This window comes from Brachionichthys hirsutus, unplaced genomic scaffold (genome assembly GCF_040956055.1).
Source record: "Brachionichthys hirsutus isolate HB-005 unplaced genomic scaffold, CSIRO-AGI_Bhir_v1 contig_718, whole genome shotgun sequence".
NCBI classification, from domain to species: domain Eukaryota; kingdom Metazoa; phylum Chordata; class Actinopteri; order Lophiiformes; family Brachionichthyidae; genus Brachionichthys; species Brachionichthys hirsutus.
This window is the reverse complement of record NW_027180335.1, coordinates 123,788-138,711: the sequence shown is the minus strand read 5'-3', so window position 1 is coordinate 138,711 and position 14,924 is coordinate 123,788. Positions and strand designations below refer to the sequence as shown.

The window sequence follows — 14,924 nt, the reverse complement described above, 5'->3', positions numbered from 1 at the left end:
CTGGCGTGTGAATGAACGGGTGAATGTGAGGCTTAGTTGTAAAGCTCTTGGGGCACAGCGAATGTATAGAAAGCGCAGTGCAGTGCATTTATCATTTTACAGCAGGTAGACAGTGGAGCGATCGGAAGCCAGAAACACCTTGGTATGTTCTATTCTCAACTGGAAGGACAAATACAATAACATTTTAGTTCACTATTGTTTGGGTGAGTGAGACTGAAATTTGGGGGAGGCTTGAGTTGGATACTGAAAGAAAGGCAAATTAAAGTCGAGAATATTTATTTTGTGTTTCCAATTATATTTTTTTCTTTTTTATTCTTTCAATTCAAATATGGAAAACAGACTTAAAAATAAAACTTTTTAACTTCGCTAAAAGGAAGTGTAGAAATGTCAGATAACCCACCGTCATATAAGATTGAACAACAAAAGTTTACCAAGGCTAAATTTCATTTTAACATTAAAAAGCCCCACAACACTCCTCAGGACGTTTGGAAAGATGTGAGTTTTTTTCAGCAGACATGTTGCATGATCGTACATATCAGATCCCTTTATCAGTGTGATTATTATTGAATTATTGAAAAAGCCTCCATTATAAGTAAATGAGAAAATCCGGACCACAACATTATCCGCGATCATTATTATTATTATTTTGACCATTAAAATAAACATATCCAGGCATAGACAGGCCGTGGTCTCCCTCCGTGCAACGCTGAATCTAAAGCCACATCAGTTCCTTGATCTGAGAGGTTTAAATGGATACTTGGAGGAAGGCAACATTTATGGCACTGCCACCAATATTTAACAGTGATAAGGAAAATCCAGGCATTCAAATTAATATCATAATACCTACAAAAGGTAAGATGTTACAGCATATCCAGATAAAAGGTCTTGTTTGTTCCGGGGTCATTTGGCACTTGTGCCCTCGGAGCAATGATGCAACTATTGTCTGTCTGTTCATTGTTATTTTTGTTGTTGCTATTGAAAGACAGAATTTTTTCACCATCTTTCTATGTACAACTATTTTGAAGAATATGTCACTATTCCAGATAACTTCTCATTCTTGTAGAAACATATTATCAAACTCAACCCATCTAATTGTTTGTCAGAATCAGTCGGCGTGTCGAGTCAGTACAGGATTTCGTCATCCTGGTAGATTACTGTGAGACCAACCCACTTCCTGTCTCTGGAGAAAATTCCCTCAGTGGCTGCGTGTGTGTATAAAAGTCTGCAGCTCAGCACAGACGGACACAGACAAGAGAAGCGCTGGGATCTAATCGACCAAGAACACAGAGGCCACTTTCACTCCACTGATCTTCACAGGTGAATTAACCTAACTTGTCATTTATTTATTTATTGTTTCTGGAGTGGTTTTATATTGATTTATTGATTTATTTTTCTGTGTTGGAGTACATTAGCTAGTTACACTCACTGTGGATGGAGATTAAATACCGGTACAGGACATTCTGTTGCCGTCAGAGGGAAACTGTCTAAATTGTGGAAGTTATTTTATTTTTCAGACAATTCACTGTTAATGTAAATTCTTATTTTAGATTAGCCTGAGATATATTTTGGATATCGAAATACTGAGTAAAACTGGCAATAATTACACCGAAGGCATGAAATATAAAGAAATGTGAATAAACCCACTTTAAAAACGATGCTTAAGAAATAGGACTATATTTCGCTAAATGGTTTGTGATTCAGCAACCCTGGAAAAAGATTGTATTTTTATTTTTGCATTTCTTTCTCAATTCAGAAAAATACAAATAAAAAATGGAATCCGAGATGAAGTGCAACGTGAGCGAGATGAGAAAAATGCCCTTCGGAGTGGATTTGGAGTTTACCCATCATCCACTGACGATGAAGCGTGTGGTCAACCTCATCATCGCCATGGAGAGGTTCAAGGACAGCACGGAGGAGTCGCTGCTCAGCACCGAGTTCAGAGATGAAAACCTGCTCAACATGATCATGGAGGATTTAGTAGAAGGTAACCACACATATATAACTCCATTTAACAGCAGTGTGTGTTACCCACATTACTATTTTTATTGATTTTAACATCTTTGAATTATCTTTCTAAAGGTTTTTATGTTTTGACAACCTAAGAGCTTAAAACAGTAACAAGAATCTACATCTGCAATGGGGCTGATAGTTCTGATTAATAATGTATCTGCTTAGTTTATTGCTGTTCCTGCTGCTTCTCAGTGGGAAGGGGGGGCATAATTGCAAGCAACACAACTAATCAACTGTTTCTTCTTTCCTCAGAGCGAATCATGTTTGAGTGCTTTTCAACTCCAAATGTTGAATACAGTAGGACAGAAGAGGGCCGATACAGCGTGACCGACACCGAAAAGAGGAGTTTGGTTCACGTCCCAGACAGTATGGAGCTCCACGCCGTGCTGCTGCAGGAGGGCACCAACAACCGCAAAGGTGATTGCAGCAGGACGCTTAGAATCATTTAGTGTCCGGATGATTTCATTTAGGGTTGACAGGTTGTTTTAGCTCTCTTCAAAATGTGGACTTGATATTTTCCAGAAAACTGGTCAAAAGTGATATTTCTGGGGGGGGGGGGGGGATCATTAAACAAAAAAACCAGAAGAATAATAATAATTTCAACATCACACCTGCTTGATTGGAGCTCATATGCGTGAGTTGAGAGGTCATTAGTGAGAGCCAGAGAACCCAGCATTTGCTGGCTGATGCTCTCTGGCTACTGTCTTTAACATGATCTTGCATTCTCTGTCCTCACCTCAGTTCACTTGAACATGTCGACGTATGTACACACTGCACCCTCTGCTGGCGCCAGGACTGTGGCTCTGGGCATCAAGGACACAAATCTCTACCTGTCCTGCCACAAGCAGGGCGATGAGCCGACTTTGCATCTGGAGGTAAACGTCGTTCCTCGCACTATGAAGCTCACATTAATGGCATTCACTTGGAGTAATTTTAAAGTTCGGATTGTGCGGTTAAATGGCATCTAGCAATGAGATTGCAGATTGCAAATGTGATATGGATATTAAAGGCTTATTGTGATTTGAGACAAATATTACTTTAGGTTCCTTATACATACATTTCAAATTAAAGATCCATTCACATTTGACATGAGCTCATTATTTCGTCAAGTCAATCACTCTGACAATCGTTTTTTTCTTCTTCCACACTTCAGTCAGTGGATGACAAAGAAACCTTGTCAACAATCAGTTCGGACAGCGACTTGGTGAGATTCCTCTTCTACAAACAGGACACCGGTCTGAACGTCAGCACCCTCGTCTCTGTCCCCTTCAACAACTGGTACATCAGCACTGCAGTGGATGACAACAACTCAGTGGAAATGTGTCAGGATGATGCCGAACGCTACCGAACCTTCAACATCCATGCATTGTGAAAGACACTAAAAAAACGGAATGTGGACGTGTTGATGAAGCGTGACTTTGTCTTTGGGTTCAGAACAAGATGCAAGATTAGATGCATGTCAGAAAATCAGCATCTCAAAATGTACTTCCAGTGTCTCCTGGAGAGACTGGCAAAAGTGTTTTAGCAGATTTATTTACTGTATGTACAAAGTACAGAGCGAAATGCCCAGAGTATTGACATAGCTATGTATCACCAATAGGTGTCAGCACTGTGCTGTTTGTGAGCCATGTGTATTTATAGCGCTGAATGAGGAAGGCTCAATGTTAATGCTTTTATTTAATATTTATTATATGTGTGCTCCATTTCAACATATTTAAATTCTTCTGAATATCAATTATTTAAATGATGTGCAGTGACTATTTAATAAAGAAATATTACATAGTAGTTGGGTTTGAGTTTTGTATGCTCACTTGGGATCTGGCCAGTACTACAGTGTAAACAACGTTAAAGCAGCAGTCATAAAATCTGACCAAATTCAAAAGATAGTAATCTTAAATTTTGAACCAACATTTTTTTGAACTGGTTCCAGGGTTTGACAGAAATTAATTGACAACCGTACATTTACAATACAGAATATATATTATATATACAGTATGCTTTATACAAAAATGTACAATTTGATTCATTACATTCTTTTCATTATTTGTTAGTTTAAGAATGAGAATTTACATTCAAAACGTCAAATTGCGTGATCAGTATTTGCAGTTAAGCTGCAAAAAGTCCTCAGATAACTCTGACATGGTCCGTTCTTCATTCGAACCATTTTGCACATAGAACATTCAAAGAAGTCTGTAACTTTCAGACAGAGCAACAGCAACGCTTTTACTTGTATGCGTGGATCTAAAAAGGTTTTTCCATGAGGAAGTTACTTTGATAATCTTGAACACAAGCTGCAGTGACCGGGACATGCGGCGTTGTAGCATTAATACCACATACACTGCTGCTGTTTGTTTACAGTGTTTGTTTACAGTCTCGACCGATCCCAGATCCGTGCGGGGCTTCGCGCATGCGCGTTGTGTCTTTTCTTTTCTTTTTCAAATCACCCAATCACAAACGAGGGGGCGTTACCTCCCGGCGATTTCAAACCCGCAGGACCTCAGTTGCTACGGAGCGGTTATAGCGTAGCTTAGCATAGCATAAACTAGCAGCAGTTACAAGGCTATAAAACGTCTATTTTACAGCACCCAATAAAATCGAGATTGGATGCTGAAATAGAATTACCACAAACATGGAAGAAGCAGAGAGCGTATCGATACTTTCCAGGAGAGGTTAGTCAGCTCTTTAAATAGCATAATAGCTGGGTAAAGTAGCTAGCGTTAGCAATATCGCGTTACGCTAAATTGAATATGCTTAGCGTTAGCCTACTATTCTACATCTTTGCTAACCCCAACCCTTGGTTGAGTGGGCTATAAAGGCTTTAATGGGAGCTGCGGTGAATTCTCCTGTAACGTTTCATTACAGAGTTACGTAAACAGAAGCTGGTGGAATATCTGGCGGCGAAAGGAAGGCTGAAACTTCCCACCCCGAAGTAAGAAAAGAAATGCTCAATAATGAGTGTAAACGGCTGCCGCTTTTAAATCTCGGATGAATGAACCCGATGTTTCTGCGCTACAGGCCGTGCGTTCGTGAGGAATGCCGGGATAAGGAGCCGGTGACCTCTGCACTGAAGGTGGGCGTAGGCCGTAGGCGAAGGGAGGGGAACAAAACTCCACATTTTTAAACATTACTAATCACAACAACACATCGGCGTGTAATCCTTCTGCTTGGTGACCTCATCTAGATTGAATTGGTCACATATAAGTATCAAACAAAGCAGAGACGCATTGTTTTCACAGGTTCTTGCAGAAAAAGAGAACGAGGCTCCAGCTGAGAGATCCAGCCTGAAGGCTCCCGCTCAGGCTGCCCGATCCGCAGCACGCCCGGCCGGTAGAGTGTTTGCTGCCAGTAGCAACGCGACGGATAAAAGCAGCATCCCAACCGGACGACAGAAGAGCAATCGTCAATCTGAAACGACGGGGCGAGCGCAGCCACAACGTGGTGGCAATCCTGCCCTCAAAAAAGGTTCCGCCGTTGCGCCCTCCAAACCCAGCCTGAACGCGATCGGCCATGTGAAAAACCCGGGAAAGCCAGGAGCACAGTCGTCAGGCAGAACATCTTCACATGCAGCGAGCGCTGCTGGGACGAAGGCAGCTTTCAGATTCAGCAGTAATTCAAATGCTGCGTTGTCGAGTTCACGGAAGCCAGACGGTGACCGGATACGGATCGGGCCTCTTATCAGAACTAAAACGGGACTCGTTCCGGCAGTTATCCAGCCAAGAAGCGTTCAAAGACAAGCACGCCCTTCTACCGCGGGAGCTGATACCGCTAGTTCTGCTGCTAACAAGGGGCGACCCAGCACTTCACGCACGGTCTCTGTCTCCACCCTGGCTCAGAGGAAAGCGTTCCCCGTCACTGCTCTAACTGACGCTGGCAAACAGACTGCGACGGCTGGAATTAAAAATCAGGCCAAGTGGAATTCTAAACCTCTTATGGGTCAACCTTCTCAGGTACCGGTACCTTGTAAGAGGCAAGTAGCAATCGGACTGAGGACAACGTCCAATTCCCAGTTCACAGCAGCATCCAATAAACCAGAGGGACGAGTGGGGATGTCAAAAACGAATAAATCAACCGGACTCCCCACAGATGAGTCCGCAAAGCAGAAAGCTGGCCCAGTGGGCAGGTTTAGAGCCTCCGCTGGCCCAGTGGGCAGGTGTAGCTCTAGAGCAGTCAGTGCTGTGGTTGAACCGGGGCGCCAAATCAAAACGTGGACAGAGACGGGCAGGAGGAGAGAACGCAGCTCAGCTAACGCCCCACAGACAGCGCCGCGACCTTCCAGGGCCGTCAGCCGTACGGACACGAAGACGGCCAAGATCCAAGCCGGGACGATTCCACAGGCCGAAGGGAAGGGCGTGACTGCTGCCCAGGAGGAGCGAATGTAAGTAAAACTGTACAAGTACCAGCAGTGAGTACCCTGATGCGGGACCCAAACGCTCGTCCACGCTTTAGAGTCTCGCAGGATGAGCTGCAATGACTCCGATTCTGAGGTACTAAATGACTCCCAAGCAAAGCTCCCTTTCAATTTAAGTGATAATTCAAATATTAGATTTATTTGCTCGCTTAGATGTACACCAGTCAAATACTAGGTTTAGTTTGGTTTAGTTTGGTTTATTATCTGAAGTATCAGATATTTCACCATATTCCTGATTTGATTATGCAACCAAGTGGTTGCCTTGGCAATAATAGTTCCTGGATTTGAGCTTTTGGAGCTTTAGAAGTCCCGTTTAGATGTTCGAGGTAACTCAAGTTGTCCCTGGACCCTTGTCTTTCCATTTCCTCTCCCCTCGTTTCTTTTATTTGTTTGTTAACTACCATACCTTCCGTTCTATTATTTGGCATCAAGGAGAAAACTGAAGGAATGGAGGGAAACCAAGGGCATTTCCTACAAGCGTCCTCCAATGCCGGTTAAGCCTCTGGTCAGGCGCACGTTGGCCACGTGCCAGCCTTTCTGGGCTACCATGAAGGAGGAAGACGAGGCCAATTCCCTCATCGGTGCAGTCGACCGGTCCCTGGCTGATTGCATCAAACTGCTTCGAGAGGTACCTTGAGGAGTGTCAGTTCTTCTTCTGCTTTGCTGGACTTATTTAACGTCCTCCTGGATTTGTCTCGCTGGACATTGTTTGATGGAATCTGTACTCGAGACTGAATTTCCACTCGACAAGAACTAATTTGTCCTTCGATGACATTCACTAGAAGTAATGCAAATCACTGCGACGTGGCTTTGCTTTTCAGATAGACACGTTTGTAGAGATAAATAAATAAATGTGCTGTGCTTAACAGCTTAAACTTTACTGGATGAAAAGCACTTTGGCTGAATCCTACTGACATCTCACCCCAACAGGGTTGCACTCCAGATCAAGTGAAGGTTATTCTGTCACGGCTGCCGGCGGTGTCTCAGAAGTTTGTCAAATACTGGATCTGCCGGGCCCGCCTGATGGAGCTGGAGGGCAACCTGGATGTTCTGCCCTTGTTTGAAGAGGCTGTGAGTGTCGTGTTGGAGGTGAGACACCCACGACTGCTGTTTCACAAATGAGCAGGTTGTTAAATAATACCCCATGCTCACCAAAAGGCATGTGTCTAACTGCATTTGTGCATTTCTGGGTTCATAAAATGAGACAATAAAAAGGCCAATGCTGTAAATCCAGCATTGTTTCCATCGTATGTGCTTGCTGGATATCGCCTCTGTGTGTTCGGTTGCTGCTTTACTCCACCTGATCGTCACTCCATTATCTGTCAGCGGCTTTGGTCTAGATAAATCCCAAACTGTCCAAGTTACCTGGAGAAGCAGGTAACTTGGCTTCCCTCGCAGCCGCGCTTACTCGTCTTTTCATTATTTAGTCATGAACATATAAAACTGCATTATCATGATAAGAGATCATAGTAGTTATTCTGCAATAATCTCGTACAGTAACCAGTTATGATTTTTAAACTTTGACCTTTGTATGACGTCTGAATGGTGCAATCACAGCTCTGTGGTTTGTCGTTTATCGGCAGACAGGAAATCTCATTTCGTATGAAATTGCATCCCGTCTTTATAACCAAGAATCTTCCTCTTTAAGTCGCTGAGATTCATTTTCAGAGTTGTGTGCATTCCACTTCAAAAGTGATCAGATGAACAAAGAATTCCTTTTTTTGTGTGTTTTAACATGTACCGTGCGTAACTCGTGGTTTGCCTTTCAGAAAGTCTGCTATTTCTTTCATGCTTCTGTCATCAGTTGGATGAGATTTGCAGCCTTACCACTAAAATCCTCCTCTCGCGCTTCGAATTGTTTAAAACTTCAAAACCTCTGCCTTCCTGTTGTGTTTCAGCCGGTGGACGAGCTGCGGACTGTGGTGTTTGAGATTCTTAAGAAAAGGGACGAGATCCAAGGTGGTTGTTTTATTCTTTTAGAACGTATGAAGTGCTTGTAGTGAACGTACATTCTGTTTTACACCACACAGTGTTTGGGACTGACCATCACGGTCCTGTAAACGGTAAAGGTTGTTTTCCATTCTAATACATTATCCCAGCGAGGACAAATATGACTCCAGAGAAATGCTAGTGTTGCTCTGTGTCAGCCGGAGGTGTAAATAAGAGACCGTGTGCTGACGACGGTGTCAATGACGCGCTTACAGCTTGTTGGTAAAACTCAACCGTGGCGTCTACCGGTAAATAAATAGCTCATTCTTAAAACGATCACGTTTTTAGATTTATCTTAACGACATATTTGATGGGGTTTTTTTTAGAATCAGACAAAAGTGAGACGGAGGAGGGCCAGATCCCAGCAGGAGAAAGTACTCCCGATAGGACGAACGACCCAATGATGACTCCTAAACCAGCCCGAACCCTCATCTGTGGGGAGAAAGGCGTCTCATCTGTAGTCAAGTACAAGATCACAGCGACCCCCGGGTACGTTTCACTGTGACCGCGGTGCAATCGACTCAAACGATCTGACGACGATCGATCGATGCCTGCATCACGCTCAATTAAAGGTTTCCATCTTGCAGCTTGAATCAGTAATATCTTTCATAGACATTCAGTAACTTGAATGATAATTAAACGGTAAGTCCCACAATTGATCACAGGAGCTAACGGCGACTGCTAGCGCACACCGGCTGCGTTTACATGGACAAAATGTCTCTAATCCGATCAGAGTTCGGAGTGAAATTATGATCGGATGCACTGTGTTCATGGGCCCTAAAAATATTGATCCGATTAGGACTTGCGTGTTCATGCATTACACTTTCGATCGGGAAAAAATATTTTGACATGCGCAATTTATACCAAATATACCGGAAATAGTAGAAGAAGAAGCCGCAGCGACTTCCGTTGTAAACAAAACACCGCTCCGCGCTTTTCTGCTTGGAACGTTATTTCGCGCGTTTTCCCCGTTTGCGCTGTTAATTTCCTCCTTTAATGTCTCCGGCAACATGTTTGTCTCAGATATTGACCAGTTCTGTCGTACGCCCGCCATGTCTCTCGCTCACTCTCGCTCACAGTAAGGACGGCTTTTACCGAAACATCGGAACAAGTGTTTTCATGCTCCCTGATCGGATCATCAATCGGTATAAACCACCCCTCTCGATCGGAATAGAATCATGAACGGATTGACCTTGATTGGGTCAGACTTCAGACTAATCCGATTTGGGTGTGTACATGAAGCATTTTTATTCCGATCAGGTTTTTAATCCGATTAAATGGGTCCATGTAAACACACCTGACAGTTAAGGCCCAATCCCAAATCTCCTTTTTAACAATAATCTCTTTTCTTTTTTTTAGCCCCTCCATTACTTTACACAGGCCTTTCTCTGAAATGTTTCCCATCTTGTTTTTATTTATATTCTCTCAGTGGCCCTCCAGGTCAACAGAGTGAACCGGCACGGGTCTACGGCAAGGAGATTCGCTTCTTCACTCCAGTGAGACGTTCAGTGCGAATTGAGACGGCCTCGCTCCGATACCCTGCGTCTCTCCAGGACCATGATCTCTGTGTGTCCTCTTACGATGACCTGATTTCCAAGGAGGATGAGGAACAGAAGGGTGTGGAAACCAGTCCATCCGCTGACAGCTCGCCCCCGTACCTGTATGTCTACAGGGAGAACGAAGCACTGAAAGACAAGGTGTTCGTGCAGCTCGTCGGCGATGACGACCTTCAGCTTTAAGTGCTTTCTTTATCCCCTTCAATTTGTTGCTGAGACAAAATTCAGACGATCAGAATTTGCTGCTTTTCGTGTGGAGAGGACCTGAAAGCAGAATGTATATTCATACTTGGTATTGCCATACTGTATGTCACCCAACCTTAAACACACCCTTAGAACAGGTGTTTCATTCTTGCAATGATAGGACAGTTTTTAAAGTTGGTTGTTTCCCCCAGTTACCTGTGTCACACATTTAATGCATGCCATTGATTTTATGTATTACAGTACTGTACATAGTAAAATAAATGTCCATGTGGACTCACCTGCCCTATTTTTTTTTTATCCTAACCCTAATTGTGATAGCTACTGAAAATCAGCGCAATGTGCATTTTTACCAAACTGTCGATTTCTCGCTGTCCTGCTGCTGAAACTGTTTGAATGACAGTTTGTTTGTTTTTGGGCACGTCTGTACATAACACCCGAAAGTGATCCGGTTGAAGCAAAACTGACGATACCAAAAAGCATAGTAATGGCACGCTTTTCTCTGGAGTAATGTTAAATTTCAGATAAGATACATGACCGTTCAAAAGTCTTGGTTCAGCCAGACAAAGGAAGCTGGGTCAGATTCATAGCTCCTCTAATCAGCTAAACTGTTTTCAGCTGTGCTAACATGATTGCACAGGGTTTTTCTAATCATCCATTAGAATTGTGATGCAACGAGCAAACACATTGTACCATCAGAACACTGGAGTGATGGTTGCTGCAAATGGGCCTCGATACACCAATAACCAGACACCTGCAGCTAAAGTAGTCATTTACCACATTAGCGATCTATAGAGTGTATTTCTGATTAGTTTAAAGTTAGCATTGGAAAGAAACAGTGCTTTTCTTTCAAAAAATAAGGACATTTCTAAGTGACCCCAAACTATTGAACGGTAGTGTATATTAGATTTATTGCATTTTATGTCTCATTAACAAAACAATTGATCACATTTATTTGCAATATAAGTCGCCATACTACAGTGAAGTCGATGCTGTTTGAGTAGGAGGTTATCTCAAGTATGCAGTCAGAAGAATCTGGAATTCATGCCGCCGCCCAGTCCGATAAACAATGGATGAGTTAATATCAGTCATTTTGGACGAGGAGAAATTCCAAAACATGAAAAAAACTGAAAAACACTTATCATTGCTTAGAATTTAAAGGGAACATGAAAAAAAATAACTTTTGCCCAGTTTCTACTACCGTATTGGCCCGAATATAACACGATGTTTTTTGCATTGAAATTAGGCTGAAAAAGTCGGGTCGTGTTATATTCGGGGTCTAGACATTATACCCATTCTGAACGCTAGATGGCGCCAGATATCGTTACAACGAATGGTGAACTGAACTCGCCAGGCCAAAGCGAACGCCTATCATTATTTTATTGCGATGTTTTTCCTTATTCATATGTGGTGAGATGTGTCTGTGTGGATGTGTGTGTGTGTGTGTGTGTGCGCGCGTCTAGCTGGGGCGTGTCCCGCCGGAGCAAGCGAGTGTGTGAGAGAGATAAAGAGAGAGAGCGCGCAGAGCAGCAACAGAGAGAACTCTGACAGAGATATGCGAGCGATAGGAGGAAACGGAGTTTTGTTTAACAGTGCAAGTAAAATAAAGCAGCTTCAGTGATTCAGCACGTCTGGCCGGCGTCCATCTTGTGTTGCTGCGCTTCAGCCTTCGTCCCCAGCGTGGTCTGGAAGTTAACCCCTGAGGCGCTGGAGAATAACGATCTCCCCAGTTAGACTTCACTTTGATGGTTCATGCAGTTATTGCAATTTTGTTGTTTTATCACAGTAGATTGGTTTATTTACATTTTAAAAACCAGAAGCCATTCATTTACAAATGTGATTGCACTTTAGTTCACATATTTAAATGTTCAGATATTAAGATGTGAGACCGTTTTTGCATGATTTGAATGTGGAAAAATAACATGCTTTTTCTCTCGAATTTATTGTTATAATCATTTGTTTCAGATGTACTGGAATTATTTTCTGTACAAAAATTGAAATTGGTGTTCAAAAAGTATTTTCTCAAACTTGAGTCTTGAAAAAGAGGGGGTCGTATTATATCCGGGGTCGTGTTATATTCGGGCCAATACGGTAATATTTTGGTGTTTTGGGGTTGTTGCCAACCCGACAACTAGCGAAATTAAACCATCCAGTCAATCCTGTGTAGTTCTGTAATCAGGTATTGAAACTTGTCGTTTGTGACGTCACACGGGGGGGGCACGTTCACAAGATGTGTGCACGATCTGCCCGTTGCTCGCCCCATCGTTTGCAGAGCAATAGAGAGAAGGGCTGCTATTTTGTTGGCTGTTTATTTTTGGTGGGAATGTTCTGGCAAAAATGTTTTAGTGTGAGCCTAACTGCTTTAATAATCTCAGCCAATATAACACTGGACTAGCTACGAAACCTTTTCTCAAAGGAGCACGAGGCAGCAAGCGGGAGTATTTTATTTAATGTCATTTGTTCTCTCGGGTCATGACGCTGGGTAGCTCCATGTTGTAACTTACTTGCTAGCTGCTGCAGGAGGATCAGAAAGCACAGACAGTCTCTTAGTTCAGGCCCGCAATGAATTTAGTTCCGCTTCTGTTTTTAGCGCGTTTCTGACAGAGCTGTTGGAGACAGAAAAAGAGGGATGCTGTCCGGCAGCATCTACAGCTGCTTTATTCGCCTTGCGGGCCACTGGTGTTTCTTGAGCCTGATGATGATGAATATATTTATTAGATAGAATGTTAGAGTACAAGTACAGTCACACAGTAGCATGTATTACAGTACAAATAACGTCAAACATCCGGTCTAAGAGGAGCATTTCAAAAAAGCCCTTGCGGGCTTGTTTTGCGTTGAAAGTCCTTCATACATAAATCATCCACAACAGCCTATCCCAGCTGTCTACAGGCAGGGCACACCCTGGATGAGACGCCAACTCATCTTGGAGCCACATGGAAGACAGCCAATACTAAAGCACACACTCAAACCTATGCCTAATTATTTACAATGACAATTTTTTTTACCGCAATGCACATAAATTTAATGTTTTTGGAGACGGGAGGAACCCAGAGAAAACCCACGAGGAGAACATACAAAGTACAGAATTAGCCCAAGATGGAATCAAACCAGGGACCTTCTTGCTGTGAGGAAACAGTGCTGCCCACTCTGTGCTGCATTCGGCAACATTTGAACTATACAACTTGCAATTAATAATGATCTGCCCTCAAATTAATTATTGGTACCCTGGATTATAAATATACTAAACAAGGTAAATTACAGACATCTTAAAAGCGTTCTACAGATGTCAAAGTCAGAACAAACCTTTAAGTATCTAACAGGAAATGGGTCTTTGTTGGTGACACAGGCTCGCCTTGGACCGCCTTCCTCAGCCAACAGCGTGATCTGTTGTTTAAATTTCTACCGTCGCTACAGTCCAACGATCAAATTGTGCAACTGCAGGCAGAGACACAGACAAGCAGTCATGACTGACGGTAAGGAGCAATTTCATCATCTCCATAATGATAATGTGAGCTGCTGTTTCAATTGTCCAGCGCGTCAGAAATAGTTATCAGATTTCCCAGAATCTGTGTTTGCTGCAAGTGTCAGGTATTTGTTCAAGGGTATTTCATTGTCCTGCATTGCTACACTGTAAAAAAATATTATTGGAAACATGACACAAATCTTAAATTAAGATTTTATGGATAAAATGTATGAAAAACCTTTAAATTATGTGCACTGCAAAAACATGCTTGTGTGTTTCAATGCAGTACTTTTACAGTTTGGCAGAGTTTAAGATCTGCATCTTTCCTCGACATAGTGTGTTATTATTGTTTTATAACACTGGTCAGCATTTTATTGCAAAGGGAGGCTTCCTTCAAGAAGCCTCCCTTTGCCCCAAGAAAGGTAGAGTATCTTATAAAACTATGACAAATAAATATTAATCAGCTTTATTTGTCATAGTTTTATAAGATACTCTGCCTTTCTTGAAAGTTTTACTTTTTTTTACTACCTTTTGCAGTGGTATTTTATAAACAATGTTTCACTAATTGTCCACTAATAAACCAAAATTATATAGGCCTAACTTTAAATAGACAATGATGTTCTTATTGCTACCATTTTTGTGAGATTTAATTTTATGTTTTATCATCTTCAGCGAGTGTTTAACCTCATAGAAAAAATGAAAATACCACTGCTCAGTTTATGGAGGTTTATGGAGGTTGAAAATCTTAAATATCATGGATGCTGTTGCACCTATTAAAACAAAGAAGGCCTTTAATATGCCAAAAACACCATGGAGGAACACTGTGGTGGAGTGTGGGAAAGCTGATAGCAGAACGTAAATGGAATGAAGTCTGTCCCGTTTGATCTGCTGAAAATTATGAATTGCTCACTCGAGTCAGGCACTGTCATGTTTGTGTTTTTATTCTAGTATTATTTTATGCTTCCTTGCCCTGCCTTTATGTGTTGCATTACTTCCTGTGTTCTGTGTTTGACCTCTTTCCCTCTCGTTGTCACACCTGCTCTGATTGTCACACCTGTTCCTCATTCCCTTCGTCACCCTGCCTTCTTATCCCTCCCTCTGCCAGTCCGTGAACCTCACGGTCACGGTCCGGCCTTATTTACTCACGTCATAGCAGTCCATAGTCTCGGTTCTGAACCTTCCCCTGGTTTTTGACCTTGCCTTTTGGCTAAAGGTTTGGATACCTTTTCCAGTGTGGACTGTTTTCTGTGTACTGAACCCTTTTTTGGATTAAACCGTTCCATTGATCTGCACAGTC

At 42.5% G+C, this 14,924-nt stretch overlaps 2 protein-coding genes across 2 annotated transcripts; both read left to right on the top strand.

The window, feature by feature from the left end:
• The first annotated feature begins 1,249 nt into the window (after positions 1–1,249).
• Positions 1,250–3,707, top strand: LOC137913562 (interleukin-1 beta-like). The gene is made up of 5 exons (XM_068757205.1): positions 1,250–1,317; positions 1,754–1,984; positions 2,263–2,427; positions 2,752–2,885; positions 3,164–3,707. Exons 2-5 carry the CDS (start codon positions 1,771–1,773, stop codon positions 3,380–3,382), a joined length of 732 nt encoding a protein of 243 aa, XP_068613306.1. The 5' UTR covers positions 1,250–1,317; positions 1,754–1,770; the 3' UTR covers positions 3,383–3,707.
• A 932-nt stretch (positions 3,708–4,639) lies between these two features.
• Positions 4,640–10,146, top strand: LOC137913589 (cytoskeleton-associated protein 2-like). The gene is made up of 9 exons (XM_068757232.1): positions 4,640–4,679; positions 4,873–4,939; positions 5,026–5,080; positions 5,247–6,385; positions 6,851–7,046; positions 7,349–7,507; positions 8,317–8,377; positions 8,734–8,896; positions 9,837–10,146. Exons 1-9 carry the CDS (start codon positions 4,640–4,642, stop codon positions 10,144–10,146), a joined length of 2,190 nt encoding a protein of 729 aa, XP_068613333.1.
• The last annotated feature ends 4,778 nt before the right edge of the window (positions 10,147–14,924 follow it).